The following is a 21,401-nucleotide window of genomic DNA, read 5'->3' on the forward strand; positions in this document are numbered from 1 at the left end:
CCCATCACTGTCCGCCAAGCCCTGGGCGCTTTCTAAAGGGCAGGCTAGCTGTTCTGTAAATGTCATGGTGAAAACCAAGATTCTGGGCCCCAAAAAGTGCCCGAGTCCTAGGAACACCGGATGGGCAGGGCTGGTAAAACTAGAACCTTCCCCAGAGTCCAGGAAACTCTTTGTGTTGGGAATCCTTGGCAGATATTTTTCAGCGGCCTGGCTGACACCCCTCGCACTGTGAGGAGACAGGATGGAGTGAAAACTGGGAGCCTGTACCAGGGAGAAGGGATAAATACCTGGGTCTGGCCACAGGTGGGAAAAGAAAAGCCACAGTAAAGTGAAAGCTGAGGGAATAATGGCCCATTTATCACATGAGACTGCTGGTGAGGTCATTTCCGGGGACACCTTTACTAGTTTGGATATAGTTGAGATGGCACTTATACGGAAGGCCTTAAAGAGCCTCCACCCTGCAGGGGATACTGTGACTCACCCCTGTTAGCATCCCTCCCTGGAAGAGATAGAGGAATGATTCCCAAACTTGAGCATGCACCAATCTCTCCTGGAGATTCAGAAGGTCGGGGGGCGGGGGTGGAAGGGACCAAGAATGGGCATTGATAACAAGTTCCCAGGTGATGCTGATGATACTGTCCAGGACCTCACTTCCAGAAGCAATGGTCTAGAGACAGGGAAGGGGAGCAGGAGTTCTCGATTGTGCGTAGTCGAGCATCTCTATACTTTTCTGAGCACCAGTTGACAGAGTTGACAGTTCACGCATCCATACAATGAAAACTGATGGGAGGGACGCAGGCAGCTAGCTAATTTTTAGTGAGTGCTCCTTAAGTGTTAGACATTGTTCTAAGCACTTTACATGGACTCCTTTAAAAGTGGAAGCAAGTTTTGAAGCAGCTAATAGTATTGTGCCTATTTTACAGGTGAGCAAACTGAGGCTCAGAGAGAAGTAACCTATCCCAGTTTAGTGGATATTAAATGACTAAACTGGAGTTCAAACCCAGATGATCAGGCTGTTGTTCCTTGGGGGTTCCAGGCCTGCCAATTTGGGTTCTCACTTCTTATTCTGATACATGCACACAATCTCTCTCTCTCTCTCTCTCTCTCTCTCTCTCTCTCTCTCACACACACACACACACACACACACACACACACACACACACACACACACACACATACACACATCTGGTGGAAAAGAAAAGCTATTCTTACATTCACCATATCTCTGAACATTCCAAGGACTTAGGTTGAAGTCTTTTGCTCATTTTTTCCTCTCCATCTTACCTCATCTCTAGTCTTTGTCAACCTCTGCATGGACTGTGACCCTTTTCTACTTAGTCCCTCCCTCCTCTGACAAACTGTCCCTGATTCAATGCAGTATAATTGCAGATCAGGGCAGTAGGGTGATTGTTCTGCACAGCAAAATCATTCTTTAATGTTTCACCAGAGAAATACATGCTCATGGAAAAACAAGGGGAGGGGAAAATCTCCAAAGAGTTATAAAATGAAAAAGGAAAAAAATCTCCTTCACCTACGATTGGATCATGAAAGAGGGCAGGACAGGCCAACCTGAAATGTTCCAATTGGCATGTGGATATTTTTAGTTGAAGGCAATCAAGACCCAGCATATTTAGGAAAAACTTTTTACCTCCCCCTGAACTGCTGAAAGAATCTAGAAAGGGGGCCTGTACTAGGAAGAGAGCTCTTACGAGAGAGAACTTTTTTTTAATCTAAGAGACTAATCTGGCAGGGCAAACATCTGTTTACCAAACATCTGTTCTTCTCATCTTCCTGTGAATCCTCTTCCTTCCCTTTGAAACTCCAGCCCCAGCCCTTACCCTTAGCTCAGGATGGTATATGAGCTCGTTGCTTGACTGCTGGGAGTCTCATATTTTTATGGGGCTCCCATATGTACAAAATTAAACTTGTTTTCTTCCTGTTCATCTGTTTTATGTTCATTTAATCATTAGACCAGCGAGGAACCTAGAAGGGAAGGAGGGACAGTTTTTCCACCCCTATAATCTCAAGCCTTGTTTCCCTGAAGTAATCACTGTTAATAATTTTAGGTAGCACAAAAAAGTAAAAAGTTTAATATTAGGCATCCCTTTTCTTAAAAAAGAAAATCCTTCAGCATTCCCCACCCCTAGGAATCTCTCCCTATGTTCCCCTGGGAATCTCTCCTACTCATGTGTACCCCAGCCTCAGTCTCTCCCCATCGTGCTGGGCCTCCTTGCCCTCTGTCTGCACACCTTTCCCCAGCTCTCAGGACATCGCTCTGATTTCCATAGGTGAGGTCACTTGGCTCTCTGTCTCTCCCTCTTCTCTGTAGATCTTTCCCAGAGTCCTAACTTTTCCCCACCAAAACACCTAACTGATGTTTACTAAAAAACAAACAGTTATTTTTCTAGACTTAACCTGCCCTCTTAAAATAACAATCCATTCCCCCCACCACCCAGCCTCCTTCACACACCTGCCTGTCCCCTTCCCCCGAACCTGCCCATGTCTTAAAGAGATAAAACATGGTACCAGCCCTAAAAGAACTTACAGTTTAGTAATGGGGACAGATATGGTCAAAAATCCCAACAGAATGTACTAAATGTAAAAAAAAGAAATGTATAAGACTTGGTGGAGGAATAAAGGAGGAAAAGATACTCCCCTTATTAGTTGGAATAATGATGATGATGATGATAATAACAATAATAATAATAAACAATGATGACGATGAGAAGCCAGGGTTGAGCACTGCGTTTGTGTCAGGCGCCATGCCAGGTCTTTTAGATGCAGAGTTTGGCAGAGGACCTCTCAGATGACAAGCAGTTAGTTATTTTCTTCTCAACATGCCTGGAGGTGGGTATTACTTTCTCTGTTTTTCAAAGGACAAAGCTGAGCGGGGAAGGCTAAGTAACTTGCCCTGCCGGAGCCAGGATGGCAATCCCGGCTCGAATCCAAATCCACACTCAGCCAGTGCTTCTGTGGGCTCTCCTTCCCTTCCCAAACTCAAGTGGCTTAAGCCCTTGGATTCCCAGAATTGTGCCAGCCTTCTCAGCTCTGGAGCCTCAGGTGACCCCTCTGTCACACTGGGCACCCTGCCTTCTTAGAGGCAGGCACGATGGCTTGTTTGTATGAATGTTAAGTTGAATCATATGAAACATTACAGGACTTATAGAAATGGTAATTTCATATGGTTTGACCCAATAGAAGGAAGCAGGTGAATATTGGGTGACTTTGCGTCCCCGACTCTGTTCTTCTGTGAGAAGCAGGACTTTCAGACAAGTCCATGTCCTCTTGCCAGAGGATTTAGATCAAGAGGTAGACAGGAGAGACAGACACCTTGGCTTTTCTTCCAGGGAGCCAGACCAGTGCCTCAGCGTGAAGCAGGTTATTCAAATCCCTCTCTTGGCTTTGGTTCCTGGTGGCTCCAAAAGCTGTGTCATCTGTCGTGAATCCAATCCAATAAAACATTCTGCTCTCATCTCTCCTCCTTCTCACAGTCCTGACACAGCATCCAGACCCAAGGATAGTGTCAAATACTCTAAAATTCTTTTTACCAAGTAGCCTAAAAGCTCCTGGGGTCAGCAAGGTTTCCTAAATGCTCAGAGCGGGTTGCAAGAGAAAATGAAAGTATTGGCCTGTGAAGGAATTTTCCACATGTGAACCATAAACTCCCATATCCTGCTTTTGGCCAGAGTCGGGCTTCCCCAGAGTTGGCCAGATATTCCCCTGGTGGCCTCGAAGACAAAGCAAAAATTCTTTTATCTTCCGTCTCCCTCCATCTACCATTCCTTCTCTTCACCTTCTCAGTCATCTTCCTGAATATGTTGATTATCTGTAATGTCTCCCCATCCTCACCTCTTGGTCAATGTACCACCTATGGGGAGTTGACTTCTCTCTCTGCCTCTGTATTGAAGGTGCCCTTGCCTGTCAATACTTGCCTCTGGGTTGCTACAACCAAGAGACACTTCTTTTTCTTATGTTGCCTGAGCTCTAGGTAGTAGTGGCCATTGTCCATCACACCCTTATTTTTGAAACAAGATTTCCCCCAAACTCTTCTACTTTCCTTTCACCTTTGCTGACTCTTATTCCTTCACACATTCCTTAAGTGTTGTCTGCTCTTGTCACTCTACATTCTCTCCAAGGATTAAACTAAACATGCCCTTGGCATCCACCCATGGCCGCTCTAGGTGTAGACTTCCTATTCACTACCTGCAGCTCACATGTCCCTTTTGATCTTTAGTCCACACTCCAAACCATTTGTGGGACATCTCCCCTCTGCTGGGTCAAGGCCCTCACACTCATTATGACACCAGAATCTTTCCCACCCCGATCAGTTATGACCCATAAATATGGTAGCACTGTCCACCGGCTGCCCAAACCAGAACCCTGAGGAAATCCTTGACTCTTTTCTCTTTTATTCTCTATAACCAATCAGTTCTCAAGTCCTGTAACTCTGTCTCCTAAATCTCAGATTCATCTTTCTTCATACCCACCACCTCTTCACTAAGTGGACTTTGCTCTGTCTTGTCCTTCATCAGTCCATTCTTCAGAATGGAACATTGGTGATCTTTCTCTTCAATGGCTTCTCATTACCCTTGGGATAAAGTTGTAACTCCTACACTGGGCTGATAAAGCCTTACATGATTTGGTCAGTTCTTACTTTCTGCCTCTCATTAGCCATCCTGAATGCTCCTGAGTGCTTCTACTGCCTAGATTTCACATGTATTATTTTTCTCTTCTCTGTAGCTCATTGTCTTAGCTCCTATCTCCCCCTGAAAACATGAATAAAGATGGAGTCTTGAGGTCATTCACAAAATCAGGCACTTGTAGAGATTGCTAAGAAGCCCTAATATAAGGGTATGAGGGGAAAAAATACCTGATAGTAGTTAAGAAAAAGCATGGACTCTGGAGGCAGCCTAACTTGGATTCAAATACCAGCTTTTTCCCTGACCTGCACTAAGATGTCTCACCACAATCTTTACTGAAAACCCTTCTTCCTTCCTTCCCCGCCCCCACCAGTGTGTGTGTGTGTGTGTGTGTGTGTGTGTGTGTGCATGCGCGCGCGCGCGCCCAAGGTTTTCCAGCATTCTTCTCTCTAGGATTTTTTTTTCCCGACTTTACATCCCCATGACTATTCTATAACTACCAATTTGTAATTTTTTTCTTTTTCTTTTTTTTTAGTTTTATTGCTTAAAGTATTACAAAGGGTATTACATATGTTTCCTTTTCCCCCCCGCCCTTGACAATCCCCTGGCCTCCCCTACCCCCCAGTGTCTTATGTCTATTGGTTATGCTTATATGTATGCATATAAGTCCTTTGGTTGATCTCTTACCCCCCCCTTCTGCCCCCCTACCCTCCCCGGCCTTCCTACTGCAGTTTGACAGTCTGTTTGAGGCAGCTTTGCCTCTGTATCTATTTTTGTTCATAAGTTTATAATGGTCTTTATTATCCATGAATGAGTGAGATCATGTGGTATTTTTTCTTCATTGACTGGCTTATTTCACTTAGCATAATGCTCTCCAGTTCCATCCATGCCGTTGCAAATAGTAAGAGTTCCTTCTTTGTTACAGCAGCATAGTATTCCATCGTGTAGATGTACCACAGTTTTCTAATCCATTCATCTACTGATGGGCACTTAGGCTGTTTCCAGATCTTAGCTATGGTGAATTGTGCTGCTATGAACATAGGGGTGCATATATCCTTTCTGATTGGTGTTTCTGGTTTCTTGGGATATATTCCTAGAAGTGGGATCACAGGGTCAAATGGGAGTTCCATTTTCAGTTTTTTAAGGAAACTCCATACTGTCTTCCATAGTGGCTGCACCAGTCTGCATTCCCACCAGCAGTGCACCAGTGTTCCTTTTTCTCCACATCCTCTCCAGCACTTGTCGTTTGTTGATTTGTTGATGATAGCCAATCTGACAGGTGTGAGATGGTACCTCATTATTGTTTTGATTTGCATCTCTCAGATGATTAGTGACTTTGAGCATGTTTTCATATGTCTCTTGGCTTTCTGAATGTCCTCTTTTGAAAGGTGTCTATTTAGGTCCTTTGCCCATTTTTTGATTGGATTGTTCATCTTCCTTTTGTTAAGTTGTATGAGTTCCCTATAAATTTTGGAGATTAGGCCCTTATCAGATATGACATTGGCAAATATGTTTTCCCACACAGTGGGCTTTCTTGTTGTTTTGTTGATGGTTTCTTTTGCTGTGCAGAAGCTTTTTATTTTGATGTAGTCCCATTTGTTCATTTTCTCTTCAGTTTCAAGTGCCGTAGGAGCTGTATCAGTGAAGAAATTGCTTCGGCATATGTCTGAGATTTTGTTGCCTTTGGATTCTTCTAGAATTTTTATGGTTTCCCGTCGTACATTTAAGTCCTTTATCCATTTTGAGTTTATTTTTGTGTATGGTGTAAGTTGGTGGTCTAGTTTCATTTTCTTGCATGTACCTGTCCAATTCTCTAGGATTTTGAGTGTCTCATCAACATTTGAGCTTATGGATGCAAGAACAGCTTACTCTTAAGAACTTAATTAGTTTTCCGGTTGCTGATCTTCTAAAAGAGTGAGTTATCAACCATCCTATTTTTTTAAAAATCAGAACTTGAAAAACAAGATTTGAGAAAGGTTTTTTCTTAACAGTTTCTTGTTCAAGAGGCACTTGGGAAGATTCAATTATTTTAGGGTAATAAAGAGAACCAGACAAAGTAATTTGGTTTTTCCAGGATGCATAATCACTACACATATTGGTCAGGAAGAAAATCGTGGCTGAGTTTCTTATCCAACAGCTGTGTCTGTGTATATGTGTGTGTTACCCTGGGGTGCAGGGGAAAGGTAGTGTTAGTTCCAATCCTTACAAAGAACATGAATTTTCTATTATTGGAATTCATAGGTTGTTATTCTTTACTGAAGAATTCATAAATAAAATAAGTAGAAGTAATCTTTGAAGTGGCGTCTTTTACAAACAATTTAAATCAAGAATACTGGATGCAGCCCTAGCCAGTTTGGCTCAGTAGATAGAGTGTCACCCTGCAGACCGAAGGGTCCCAGGTTTGATTCTAGTCAAGAGCACATATCTCAGTTGCAGGCTCCTCCCCAGCCCAGGCCCTGGTCAGGGTGAGTGCAGGAGGCAACCAATCGATGTGTTTCTTTCACATCGGTGTTTCTCTCTGTCTTTCCCTCTCTCTCAAAAATCAGTGGAAAAATATCCTCAGGTGAGTATTAAAAACAAAACACAAAGGAATACTGGATGCAGCTAGAAGTGTCTGGAGCCTGGGCACTAATTCTGAGATCTAGACACGTTATTTTCCTTGAATCATTCCTTCCTCCTTCTCCTCCTCCTTTTTCTTTGCTATTGTGTATTGGGTTCCTACCTTTCACCAGACAATTTTCTAAACAATTTATGTACATTTTCTCATTTAATTTTTTACACAAGATTATAAGAGGAGTATGACTGTTATCTCTAACTGACAAACAGGGAAATTAAGGTTAAGCAACTTGCCTGAGACCAGGCAGATGGAAAGGTAATGCCTGAACTCAACCCTAGGTCTCTGGTCCCAGACCTTGACCTCTCAACTACCATAGCATTCTGCTTCCTCACTAACGATTTTCTGTTCTCTCTCTCCAGGGACAGGATGAGAACGTCAGTCAATGTTGTGGGTGACTCTTTTGGGGCTGGGATTGTCTATCACCTCTCCAAGTCTGAGCTGGATACCATTGACTCCCAGCACCGAGCGCATGAAGACATTGAAATGACCAAGACTCAGTCCATTTATGACGACATGAAGAACCATAGGGAAAGCAACTCTAATCAATGTGTCTATGCGGCACACAACTCTGTCATAGTAGATGAGTGCAAGGTACCTTTCCCATTCATGGATATCGAGACCTGTATATGATAGTGCATGCTCGATTCCTTAAAATGAACACCAGAGCCCTGCATGTATTACTGTCACATTTATTTTTCTAAAGCATCATGTAACCCAAGCTTCCGTGAGTCCCAGATCATCTAACTCTGTGTCTAACATGGCTGGAAATCAATAGGTCTAACAGTGAAAGAGCCAATCAGTTGCTTCTTTCGTCCATATGGTGTGCAAACTCTCATTCTGATTCCCCCACCCACCCACTCCACAAATTTGATTCTTTTTCTTGAATAATTTGCCCAAGAATTTGTGGTCTCTAGGGTTTTGCTGGCTTTCAACTTCTCTATTCCTCAAGTGAAGCACCAAGAGAAATACCCAGAATCATTTGATTTATATAGCACAAGTTTTCCTTCCTGCTATGAATCATGTATTGGTCAAAAATGTGCCCACATAACTGTGCAGCTGCTTTCGGTTAATTATTTTGGTGGGAATGTGAGTTGTGACCTGGCAGTCCCTTTGCTCCAAGTACGGGGAAACTTTCAAGTAAAGGATAACTATCCTCCAGGACGATCATTCATAGATGTCTTCTAAAAACCACTACATTTCACACACTGCCTGGCAGCACCCTCTCCCCTGAAGCATGGATGTTCTGGACTCTCCTAAGCCATTGGGTGCTGAGTCTTCAAGCTCCATAAGCTCTTTCTAGCCTTCATTGTAACTAACTTGACATTGTCAAAGGCAGTGTCATGACCAGAGCGAAGCAAACTTGGAGAAACCCTGGCAGGTGAGCAGAGTCAACTCTGAGGGTTGGGTTGCTAGAATGGTCCCAGGTAGCTTTAGAGGAAAATTTGAACCCAACAGATATTTCTGATACCTTTTTGATTCCTGTTGATAAGATCTCATTTAATAGTTGATTTCTTTATGTATTACCTCTGGGTCATTCTAAATATATACAATGGCTTCTGCCAGACCACTTAGGATGACACAGAATAATCCTCTCTACTGAACTGCAGCATAGGTCCAGAAGTCTAATGGACCAGCCACAGCCTTCGTTCCTCCCTTCTATATCAGCCCCATGTGTGAGTGAACCAGGGCTCTGATACAAATTAGGGACCTCACCCATCGGGAGGCAATTGCATAATTGATTGACTCCATGAAAATGACTTAAATTATTAGTAATTCAGATGTATCTAAAGAATATACTCCATTTTCCTAGAAAGTTAGTATTTCGTACATCTAAATAAATGTGCTGGATTATTTCCCATTAAAATGTTGGTTTGGATCAACAAGGATCAACATTCCCAAGGAATGGCTTTATGCTCTATTATACTCAATAAATATTTATTGTGTGCCTTGTGAGGTTTAGTCGAGCAAACCCATCTCATTCCTATGATCATATATATTTTTATCACATTCATCAAGTGTTTATTGAGTAGCCATTATCTGCAAAGCCTTGAATTAGGCATGGGAGAACAGGAAAATGAATGTACAATTTTGAAGTGGTGATAAGTTTTGACCCCAAATGACTGCCATACAAGGACACATAGTAGTAAGGAACAAAATGAAATCACATATTTTTTTAATTTTGCAATTATGTATAAGAAGACTCCTAGTGGTTAATTGCCTATGCTGTGACCTTTATTGGGGCATTGTAAGAGGCTTAGCAATATTGTATAGGATATGTACTGAAGAAGGTATGTAGGCATGGAGATATCCTTAGATTTCAGACTTCCTGGATTTTTTTTTTCTTAAAGAATATCAGGAGAAATTTGCTTCATTTGTTTTAAGCAAAACAACTCAAGTTCTAAAGAGGAGATGTTGGTCACTTGACCCTATGCTTTAATTCAGGTAATCTTTTTTTTCTGGACAATTCCATAGAGACAGTGGCTCAGTCTCCATAACCTACTACCCAACCAACCACCTGCACACTTGTTGTTGAATGAGCATTTAGATCAGGGGTGGGGGACAGCCGGCCTGTGGGCTGTATAAGGCCTGAGAAATCATTTGGTTTGTCCCTGCCAAGGCATTAGGGGTGAGTTAATTAAATGATCAAATGTAGCAGGATAATTTTTTTTAGTCATATATGAGAGTTTATTCCAATACTGCCGGCAGTATGGAAGAGCAGCAGTTCATCCACAAAAATCTAGCAGGCTAATTTTTAAGTCGACAATTTTGTATGGCCTGCGAATGATGTTATAAATATCCAAATGGATCTTGGCAGAAAAAAAAAAAGGTTTCCCACCCCTGATTTAGATGGTCAAGTAGTGAAACTGAGCATGTCATAGAAATGATGCTGCAGCCATATTGCTTTAATGGCTATTTTGGCAGTTTGGATTTTTTTAGTGATGGGATTGGGTTCAGCTCAGTGAAGGTTAGTTGGTCCTCAGACGTTGCTAGGTGAGGCAAATTGACTCTCCTCACTCTAGACCAACTAGCTGAGTTGACACTGATGTGGGGAGGCAGCCAGAACTATGGATATGAATTAACACACTTTCCCAGAATATCTGAATCACATTGATTCATGCCTTTGAATTTCCTTCTGGTCCACGCTCCGTCTCACTGTTTTCAAAACTGAGATGGGAGACATCAATGCTGACTGGCAGTTCCCTCCCTGTATTTGCTTTTCTGTTACTCGGGTGGTTGGATCAGGAAGGGTGCAATGGATCGGGGAGTAGAGTCCCAGGTTGCTTTCATCCAGCCAGAAAGGGAAATGCCAAAAAAGCTGCTCTCTCAGCCACTGTTCAAACACAGGCCCCAGCATCAAAACAACAACAAAAGGATAACTCCCTCCCCCAAATGCTGTCTGGTTTTCCAAAGGCACCACACTGTGATTGAGAATTTTGCTCAGCTACGGATCTGGTTCCTCACTGAAAGCCAAATGGGCACATTCAAGGTCAGAGAGGACAGGCAGCTTTCTCCAGGCAGACAGCGTGCTTCCTGGCAGTCCCTCCTGACAGTTCACTGAAGGGGAAACCACTTTGCTGCAGCTCTGGTCAAACTTTAACCACATCAGGCATCGTTATGTCACCTTGGTCTCTCTGTTTCCAATCTCTCGCCTTGTGAAGTAGTTTGAAAGTGATGCAATAGCTTTTGTATTTTAATCATAGTAACTGCACGGGAGGCAGTCGGTCCTTGCTGCTTGCATGTGGGGGCCTAATGGGGACTGGAGGAATGACTCCTTTTTATTTTCACTGGCTTGGTTCATGAGGGGCACTGGGTTTTCTGTTCCCAGCATGTTGTGTGTGTCCATAACGCATGCGTTTCACTTCCACTCGGGGAGGCAGGGCAGATTTCTTTCACACACTGCTGCGTTTGTCATGTCTCCATGTTCTAATGCTTCCATAAATCCAGTCTCTCCATTATGTGGAATATCAGTCGTGGGTTTAAGTTTGCACATGACGTTGAGGACAGACAGATGGAAGGTAAGCTAGGAAAAATGTAGACGTGGAGGGGGAAACCTCCCATTCTGTGGAAGGGTTCAGTTCGCTCAGAGCCAGGGGAGCAGAATCTAGACAGTCTGCTGGTTGCATTTGATTAGCAAATGACCTCAGGCTCATTTAATCCCCCCTTTTTATTTTTCATTTGTAAAACCCGCATCGCTTATTTGCTACCCAGACCATTGTGCCTTCTGGTGTTAAAATTGGACATGTGTCAAATTCACCTGGCCTTCTTGCAACTGAACCTTTCACGTGCATGAGTAGAACTAGCTGCCTAGTTCTGGGTGTTTTTTTTCTCTGTGGTTGTATGGAGTAGCACATGGGCACTATTGTTTAAGCACTGCATTCCTGTGTGATGGGTCTATAAGTAGTTAGACTCCCCCACAGCCCTCAAAGCAGAGTAGAAGTGATCCCCCGAATCACCTAGCGTCTCCAGTCCCTCAAAAGGCCCTCAAGGCAAATAAGTATTTTTTAAATGTTCACAAATCAGTGTTGAGACCCAAGACCAGCTCAACATCTGGTCGGAAGGGACAACATTTAAAACCGATACCAAAGTCATGTGGTCTAAGCCAGAGCCAGTGCTCCTCCACATAACCCACGGGTGGTTCTCTGGTCCGTGGCCTGTAAGCCGGATGTTGATGATGATTATTTTCAGGTGACTCTGGCAGCCAATGGGAAGTCAGCAGACGGCAGTGTTGAGGAAGAACCCTGGAAACGTGAAAAATAAGGATGTGACTCTCAGCAAATTCTTGAATAAACTCCCCAGTGTATCTCATGGTAAAAGAGGATATAAACACGCTTTCTTTAAAAAGGAAAAAACAAAACAAAAACACCTATATTTCTATGTTTACTTAATCTGTTAGCCGAGGCTTAGAGGACCTGTTGTGAGTCAGTGATAGGCATGGTGCTGTGTCTTTGCCAAATAATGCTTCGTAACCGTCTGATGTTCTCATGTGTGTTACTGTCGGAATGGATGCTGCTGGAGGAGCCGTTTGAATTGAAGACACATTCTTGCCAGCTTCCCTTTTCTCTCAAGATGCAGGACCATGGATGCTCTTTTCCCAGGGGACGCGACTCAGGCTGTGTGGTACACTCCAGGGACTTGGGGTAACGAGCAGATACACAGTGTGTTGTTTCTCCAAGTATTCTCCATGCTTCGCCTTGTTACGCACAAGAGATTCTGTTAGGAGCCTCTAGAAGTAATTCTTTTTCCGTGTCTTGTAGGGTTTGCCCACGTGTTGATAAAAGCAGGTACCTGTCTTAGGGAACTGTGACAATTTGTCTTCTGTCTGCTCTTTTAGCTCCGTGTTTCAGAGAGCATTGCAGTGGGAACGGACCTGTTGAAGGCAGCTGGCTGTGGAGGCCACTGAGCCTGCGCTCTGTCCCACCTAGTCTGTGGACATCCATTATTGAACTCTCAGAGTTTGCTGCGTAATTTGCTCTAAATTTGATAATGAGTTAGAATGTAATTTGCATAGAACCACTGTATATATTGACAAAAGTAAGAGAGCACAGTCAACATACATGTTAATCAAATTCAAGTATTCAAATTCATTGGCCTTTGGTTTGTATTCATCTTGTCCGTGTGAGATCATATTAATCTCTGCTTCACTTTCTTTGTTTTACCCATAAAATTCTTGTTTGGGTTTCTAACAAAAAGACATTTTTTGATCTCCAAATCATTTCAATCATATACTCAGTAAACCAAAAGGCCTAACCATGGTGTTCTTCTTACACATGGAGGACAGTTGTGTTGCCTGTGCCTCTTTTACTACTGTCTCTTGATAAAAACAAAAGACTGTCATTTATCTAATATGTAGAAAGCTTTTTTTATATTATATCAAGCACATAAATCCAATTACAGGACACGTTGGAAGCAAAGCCAATCTTCCTCCCCAGTCTTCTCTGTCAAAAAGAACAGAAAACAACGTATGTGCAAAATCCTTAAAAGGTGCCATTCCCATGGCAAAGTCAAGGCAGCCTTGAACCATGAAATGGGCACCACACAGATGGGACCTTTTCAAGGCTGTGAAAGTTTGGGGGAATAAGAAATATAATAGGAGCAGCACAGTGCCTTGCATGCTGTTGACACCCAACGAATCCTGAATGATTGTGTAGGTTAACTTTTTCAGTGTCTCTACTATCATTTTCTAGTGAATAACCCACAGTATTTTTCTAAAGTTTCTGGCTTTGGGAGTTTGCTGAGGACTTGAGCATGAATCACTGAGAAATAAAGCACATTGGAAGGAGTGTGTAGAACTTTGGTTCACATGTGGGAGGCAGGTGGTCTTCTGAGGCCAGCAGATGGATGGTGAGATGTTGATGAATCATGACAGAGTCTAAATTCTCTAAAGAAAGGATATCTATGGCCACCACATACCCTTTATTACCTAGTTCTTGTGACTTCTCTTCCAAATCAGACACCTTTGGAATACACAGATGTTTCCTTTTTTTTTTTTTTTTTGGTCTCCTAACCCCTAGTTATTTTTGAATAAGGATCATTATTGAGCAGTATTAAGCAGATTTTGCTTTTAAAGAAATGGCATTGGTCTTCATTTTCATTAGCTGGACAGTGAGCAGGGTGGCCCAGGATGTGCTGAACTGTAGCTGTGGGAAACGTATCCCTTGCAGCAGACACTGTGGGTCAGGGGGACAGTTCCTGGGTGCAGCTGTGAAACTATTAAGGCTTGTCTATAAGTGGGACTTATGGAGAGGAGAAGGATATGGGCAAGGCACCTAGGAGCTTGTGGTTTTGCTATTTAGGGCCAGCTTAGCACACGTATACAGGCTGACATGTTTCTTGATAGAGCAGTCTCAGGATTATCTTCCCAAGACGCTGCCTAGATGTCTTCTCTGTTTGCTTTGTCTTCAGAGTTTTCCTCATTACCAGTGAGATCATAAATGTCTAAGTGCACAGTTTAACAAAGCAGGTATTTCTGGTTTGAGATTCTATGCAATAGAATAGTTCCATGAAAATACACGTAGGAAAGCATATTTATCTAGATTCAACAAATTATATTAAAAATTAATACTTTTTTCAAATTCAAGACAAGCCTGAAAATCCAGGATGTATATAGAGCTGACATATGACTCTGTCCTTTGATTTTTTTTTTTTTAGGCCTCATTCATTCTTCTCATGCTGTGCCCATTGGGGTTTTCCTTGCCCGGTATATGTGCCATAAGCAGAACAAATAGATCCAGAGTATACCTCTAACAACCTTTTCTAAATAGGATATGTGTGATTTTCCAGTGATATACATAGATTTATAGTAATAGCTCCAACACAGATATAAATGCTTATAACCCACTAATATTTGATGATGCATAAATGTTATATTTATATGATAGACCAGATACATACACCACATCCTATAAGGTCTGTTTTGTATTTTGTTGGTGTTTGTTGTTGTTGTTTTTGTTAGACTCATTCACTCTTTTTAGGAAACAGAACTGTTTCAGGGGGAAACCAACTGAGCAGACTTTAATCCTTCTCTATCTCATTTTTGCCCATTGGCAGACCCAAGGGGAATCATCATTAGATCAACTACTTAGAATTCTGTGAATGCAATCCAATCAGTGAGGAAAATGGCTTATCTCTCCAGGTGAGGCTTTATCTGAGATCTTGGAGGATGTGCGTCCCATGCAATCACCTTGGTCACACAGGTCCTCAATACGGGACTTCAGGGAGGATATCTGAACCAGGTAGCTATCAGATTCAATTCCTTACTTGCTATTGGGTGTGGGAACATAGCCTATAGTCTCATTTCCTGTGGAAGTCACCATGTCTCCTAAAAGACAAATATTTACTTCTGTTCTCCAACTACTTGTTAGCAAGGATGTTTATAAAAACCTAAAGCAAGGATGCCAAGATGCCCAGCTCCTGGGTTTAGGCTGGAAGCTGAGAAAGGCTTAGGGGAAATTCAGTTCTCGGGGAGATATAGTCCTGGTAGATAATGCCAGGAACCCCACCACTGAGTGATTAGAGGGTGTCAGGTCCTTTCCACTTGTGCATGGGGAAGTATGTCATTTTCATGTGTGTTGAGAGTCAAGAAGCCCTCCTGGAGTTGGGTAACTCATCTACTGGGTCCCCAAAAGGAAACCCAATCCTGCTATGCTTTTGCAAATACCACACTTCCTTATGTTCTCAACAGCAAAAATTATGGTACGATATTTCACTTTTGTCAGAGTCAAGGCTCTGTGTGCACTCCCTTTCCCCTGAATGCAACAGTCCGCCCAAATAGGAATGCACACGCTCAGAGAGACTTCCCCATGGTTCAGACTCTTGCTGGACAAGTCTCGGCAGCTCTTGCCTGGTTCCATGGCTAAAAGTGCTCAGCAGTTACACCCAGTGGAGGCAGTAGCTCTTCCCACTTCACTGCTCTCAAACTCTTGGGGCCATGCACTTGTCTGGGTTGCTGGTTTTGTTTTGCTTATTCTCCAACTGAACTCATTCCAAGCCAATAAAAAGGACCAAATGGGAATTTTCAGTTATTGCAATAACTTGTTCCTTGAATAAGAAGAGTAAGATTAAGTTTAAGCTAAGAGCCTGGAGTAATTCTGAAGTGAGGGTTTTGCAATTCTAGTTGTCAGAGGAGATTAGTGGTCTCTGTGTCTGTGGTAATTTCTGGCTAAAACCTAGAAGGAAGGCTACCGAGTCCCAAGCCAGGCAGGTGACATTATCGGCAGGTTGCTCTCCTTGAATAGAGTGAATTCAAAGCTGCCTCTGATTTTCCCCAAAGAAAAGCCCAATTCCTCACTCTTTCTCCTCCTTTCTTCTTATTCTATGTATCATGGTTGCTGCTTAAGGAACAATTGTAAACAACCAAGGGTTGGTTTTAGAATAAGACGACAGGGAATCTTAATAGAATAGTATCTCATTTTACAGCATAACACAGCTAATTCAGGTAATGACAGAGATGGTGAGAAATAACACAATCGGACAGAGGAAACATGTGACTTAGACTGCCAGTTGTCAGCTGTATAACTTATACAAGTCACTTTATGCCCAAGCCTCATTCCTTCCCATATGTAAAGGGAAGGGGTTGGATTAAATGATTAAAAGCCCCTCCCGGCCCTAAGAATTCATGATCTTATGTTTCTCTCCTAAGAGGTTTACTACTATAAAATATGACTTTCTATTTTAAGTCAGAGGGACCCACAATAATTACTAATCAGTTTGCATTTTCCTTGTCCCCTTTGGGGGAAATCAAACTCAAGCCTCTCTCTTTATTTGGTGGATTACAAGCTTGGAAGATGGCCATGTTAATCGACCCTGTGGTGTTTTGAGACACAAACACACACACTTCTGTAAAACTGCTCTTTGCTTACACTCACTGTCCCAGTCAAAGTAGCAATTCAGCTCAGGGAAAATGCTGCCAGAGTTACCATGAGGGGACCGGACGCGTCTACAGCCTTACTCAAGCTCTTGCATCATTCCTGCTGTAGCAACAGAGCCCACTCCTAACACCCAAAACACAGTTCTCTCCAGACAGTCCTAATCGCATGCAGGAGCCTTTGGCAAATCAACCTGAACAGTCTCATGAAATTCAGTGCAAGCCTTGCACAATAACAGCCCCTGTCTGTAAATACTTTCCCCGTCCTCCTGTAGGCGGACATGCACACCCACGCACAGGTGAGCCTGGGCAAGTCCTTTCTCTGGAGAGATATACAGGGCTATTTGAGGGAGTTCATTTTCCAGTTCTCCTATTGGTTTGCATCACATCACAGGTAGAGAAGCGCTGTCCAACAGGAATGGAGCTGAGCTGGCTCTCACCCCTCTTCAATGCCGGGGGACTTTCTGGGATTGATAGACAGCACTGCAAGATGCATGCCAACACGGCCTTTGAACACCCTTGTTGCACTTTTTGCTTCTGCCGCAATGGGCTACTGTTTGCATCCTTGCTCTTTGTCCAAACTTTTGCCAACTACGGAATGGGTTTAGTATTTATTGTGTGGTGAGCACCTTGACCACCAGAGAAGACTTCCGCTCTTTAGATTTGGGGGAACCAGATGTAAAACTAGGACTAAAAGGATTGAGTTTCCTTTTTAATTTTTAGTTCAGAAGACCTGATGCAAGAGCAGCAAGAAAGACTATTTCTTAATTGACCCAAATATGAATCTATGGAAAAGTAAGAGAAGGCCCACGTTCTTATTTCAATCATTCTAAACAATATTTTGAATAATGATCTATCATTTTTTTACTACGTCCAGCCTTGCTCCACCTTCCTACCTCCAGGCCAAGTATCCACTTAGATATTTTTAAAAGTCCTTCTGATTGTTCTATGGGGGCCCTTCTGTGCTGAGAATAAAACCTGCTGCGGGAACAGACCCCACTGCTTTGCAGAGTCGGCACTGGACCCAGAGCATGGGTAGCAACAAGTCCCCACCGCCTCTGGAGACACCCCAGTTCCTGGGTGAGTGTTGGAACATAACAGCTCACTGCTGCCCTTGTCATCATCCCCCATGGAGACGGGGATGTGCAGTCAGAGCCTTGCTCCCACTGGGGCTCCGTTTCTTCTCATGGCAACCACTTCGCCTGCCTCGAAACAGCCTGTTGCCTTTGGTAGGAGAGAAATGTGCACACTAGCCAAGGAAGTCGGTCTAGTGAGTCTCAGGTTTCTCCCCGGGGAGGGAGTTTCCTGAGATGTGTGATCAGAAAGCTGGCCCTCTGGTTGCTTGGTGCTCCGGGAGCATTCTATCCCTTGCCAGGAGCTCACCCTTCAGCATCCAGATCCTCCCACACACCCTTCCTCCTTCCCCTGGTGAACCTCAGCATTGTATCTCCATGTTGCACAGCACAGACCAGGTGATCTGGTCACTATAGAGATTTGTATATATATAAAAAAACTACTTTTGTGAGGATTTTTGTATATTGTTTTTCTATTTGTTTTCTACAGCTTGAGGAGAGAGCTGGCAAACTGTGAATCTAATTTGACCTTGCTGCCAGCAGATATATTTTGGCTTCCTGATAAGAATCTATGTTACCAGGGCCAACATATTGCCCTCTGATCAGTATTGCACCCCAAACTCTGATTCCTCCAGCCCAACCTTACATTCTTTTTTAAAACAAATCCCCGGGCTTCTTTGCTATTATTTATAAAGAGCACGAGAACATGTATTTATAGTCCTGAATGCTATGTTTAATATTGAGTTAGCCTTTAATAATGTTCTAGGTTTGTAGCTATTCTTCATACATCATAAAGGACTCAGTGCAGACTGAATTCCTCTATTTAGTATCTGTAATTTTCAGACAGATATTTTCTTATGGTATTTTCTATATAACCACATATGTAGAATTATAACCAATTATAACCAATTGCACAAGAAGTTTCTACAGCAATTTAGAGCTATCAGTTGTTTTCCTGAGCGTACAGCCACATTTTAAAAATGTAAGGACCCAGTCCTTTGCGATGCAATGAACGAAAGAACCATAAAGAACAAGCAATCCCCTACATCCTGACTTAGCTGGTTAGGCTCTGCATCTTAACAATTCATCTTTGTATCTCAAGAGATGGTGCTGGCTTCTTATTTTTTGACACCAGGCCTTGTTTTGCCAGCTAAGCATTCTAATTGTACTTTCCTCCAAGAAGATGAAAAATAAGATGATAATAGCGGGATCATGTCTATATCAGACTCTCCCATGCCTTCCTACTGACTTGTGTAAAAACTGGCTTGGGAAAATTTGCATAGCAGAGACTGAGGGTTAGTGTGAGGAAGCACATCAGGACAAATTTGTCGCAGTTCATTCTTGCCAAGCAAATTGGTGATAAATGTCAAAGTGTTGTGTATCCTCGGGTGACTAACAGTCCATGGAATTTCCCCAAGAGGCAAACCAATAGCAACTTCAAAGGCAAAGAGGGTCTTCCTTCTGTCAAACACACTTTCTGATATGGTTGTAGGGTTAGTATTTTCGCCACATTTTCAGACATAGTTACATAGAAAGTGTACTGGGATATATTTGAGCTTGCTCTTCATTAAGCAAACAGATTAGAAGTCCCCCTCAACTGGCAATGATTGTACCTGTGATATTCAAGTACAGATAGCTGTCAAAGCATGAAGTTCTTGTGTGTACACAGCAACACTTGGTTCACGCATGAAGAACAGTGCCTATGCACTTATGTAGCTATAATGTAGGTATCTAGGTGTAATTTCAGTGAAATGGTGCGTAGATGTTAATTTAATTTAAATGCTAATTTTGGCTGTTCATCTAACTGTAGTAGACTTGTTGATTGGTGTTTTGAAAACCCTTCTTTTCCTTCTTAGATACCTAGTGGTGAATGATTTCTCGTTTTCCTTAATGTGATTTGGGGGTGTATATCCGTGAAGAACTTACCTATGAATCCTTTGTACCGATGATTGTTTCCAAGTTTGTGTGCATCCAGCATCTTTGTCGATATGCAATTCAGAGCAAGGGAGGGTTAGATGTGGGCCGTGATTCTTCATGAAAGTTCACCTGCCATCTGTGTGACGTAATGGCGAAAGCAACTGTGGAACTTCTGATGGCCTACGCTTAGCTAGTTTAGAATGAGGACATTGATCTACAGCCCTCCTCTGCTTGGTGGGTTGGGCTCAGAGAGACAACAAGTGAGTCTGCTCTGTGCATGTCAGCAACATGTCCTGATGTAAAGGTCTGCCTCTCTGATTGCCACATGCTGATCATGACGCTCATGACTTCAAGGCTCTGAAGAGCCTTGTCTCCCTTGGTGTCTTGAGTCAGGACACAGGAAAGATATTTACTGACCAACTGCCATGCAGGCCAAACGCCACAGAAGCACAGTCCTGCCAGTAAACGTCTGTAGAAAGACCCTAGAAGCACAGGGGTGGTCAGTGTGCAGCTTTGAGTTACAGAAAGGCAACTGATAAAGCACAGATCCCACATATGTGAAGGGAGTATGACCTCTACCTATAGGCTCTGTGTGCATGTTTTGAATGATTGAAGGTGAGATTCACTAATGCAACGATACACTTGCTGCCTAAAACACTCATTCTGTGTAATTATCCCTCCACGTAATGCCGTGGGGTCTCTAGTTCCTGTAAGCCCTTTCTCCTCTGCGAGTTCAGAGAAGAATGACCATGTGCCATTAGGAACACTGAGTGCTCCCCTCTTTCCACAAGAGGAGCGAAGCCTAAGAGATCCCCTGAGGGCACAGAACACATTAATTTTCAGTGGAGTGAAAGGTCTATATATGGTAGACAGCCATATTTTCCCTGGGAGATGTGGCTTCTATAACTCCTGTCAAATTCAAGGGAGAAACCTTATTGAAAGAAAGCTAGCCTTCGGGCAGGATTCTCTCTGAAGATTATTGTGTGTCCAGAATGAAAGATGAGAATAATTGTTTCCCTCACATTCATAATCTCCATTATTAGTTTAAAGTCGTGTAGCACAGAGCATCTATAGCACATAGTGTTTAAAGACTAATGAATGAAAAAAAGGTAAAAACTTCAACTAATTTTTTGGGTTGTTTCTTATCTATGATACTAGGAGATGCCTTGTTGGCAAAGCACATTTTGGGTAGTTGAGGTCTTTTGTTTTCACCTTAGGCTTTCCAAGCTTTCTTACAATGTGAACTGATGACTGTAACATTTCATGTGTAAAAATAACTGGATATTGTTTATATACTGGAAATAATCTGTGAATCCAAGATTTCACTAAGTGTTTTAACTTTTGTGTATATATCTCTCATCAATAAATGTGGATTTCAATTTCCCTTGGTTGTGTCTTGCCTTCAATTCACATATTAAACTGCTGTTGGTTTCCTAGTAAGGGCCTCCAGTGTTCCTTTTGGAGAAATGTGAGGATTGAAAACTTCGGTGTCCAAATGAGTATTTTTCTAGGAAGCCTAGATATAGACTGAAGTCACATGATCTAAAGTTAGGGAACATGGTGTATAATCAAAATGACCCCTGTGGATCAGCTAGTATGGATTGGTCCTCAAGTTTCAGCAACTTAAAACAACTAGTCAGGCCAGATAGGTTATTTTTTAATCTCATTATTTTAACATCTCCTACATACGACAGGATCTATGCCAGTGATTCTCAACCTTCTGGCCCTTTAAATACAGTTTCTCATGTTGTGACCCAACCATAAAATTATTTTCGTTGCTACTTCATAAC

General features: G+C 42.6%; 1 protein-coding gene across 4 annotated transcripts in view; it reads left to right on the forward strand.

The window, feature by feature from the left end:
• The window catches only part of SLC1A2 (solute carrier family 1 member 2), a 107,539-nt gene extending 86,545 nt beyond the window's left edge, over window positions 1-20,994 (forward strand). For all 4 annotated transcript variants that reach the window (XM_059709664.1, XM_059709662.1, XM_059709663.1 and 1 more), the window contains exons 10-11: window positions 7,617-7,848; window positions 11,944-20,994. In XM_059709664.1, the coding sequence (XP_059565647.1) occupies window positions 7,617-7,848; window positions 11,944-12,015 (304 nt within the window). In that variant the 3' untranslated portion in view covers window positions 12,016-20,994. The remainder of the gene's footprint in view (window positions 1-7,616; window positions 7,849-11,943) is intronic.
• The last annotated feature ends 407 nt before the right edge of the window (window positions 20,995-21,401 follow it).

This window comes from Myotis daubentonii, chromosome 9, assembly GCF_963259705.1.
Source record: "Myotis daubentonii chromosome 9, mMyoDau2.1, whole genome shotgun sequence".
Classification (NCBI taxonomy): domain Eukaryota; kingdom Metazoa; phylum Chordata; class Mammalia; order Chiroptera; family Vespertilionidae; genus Myotis; species Myotis daubentonii.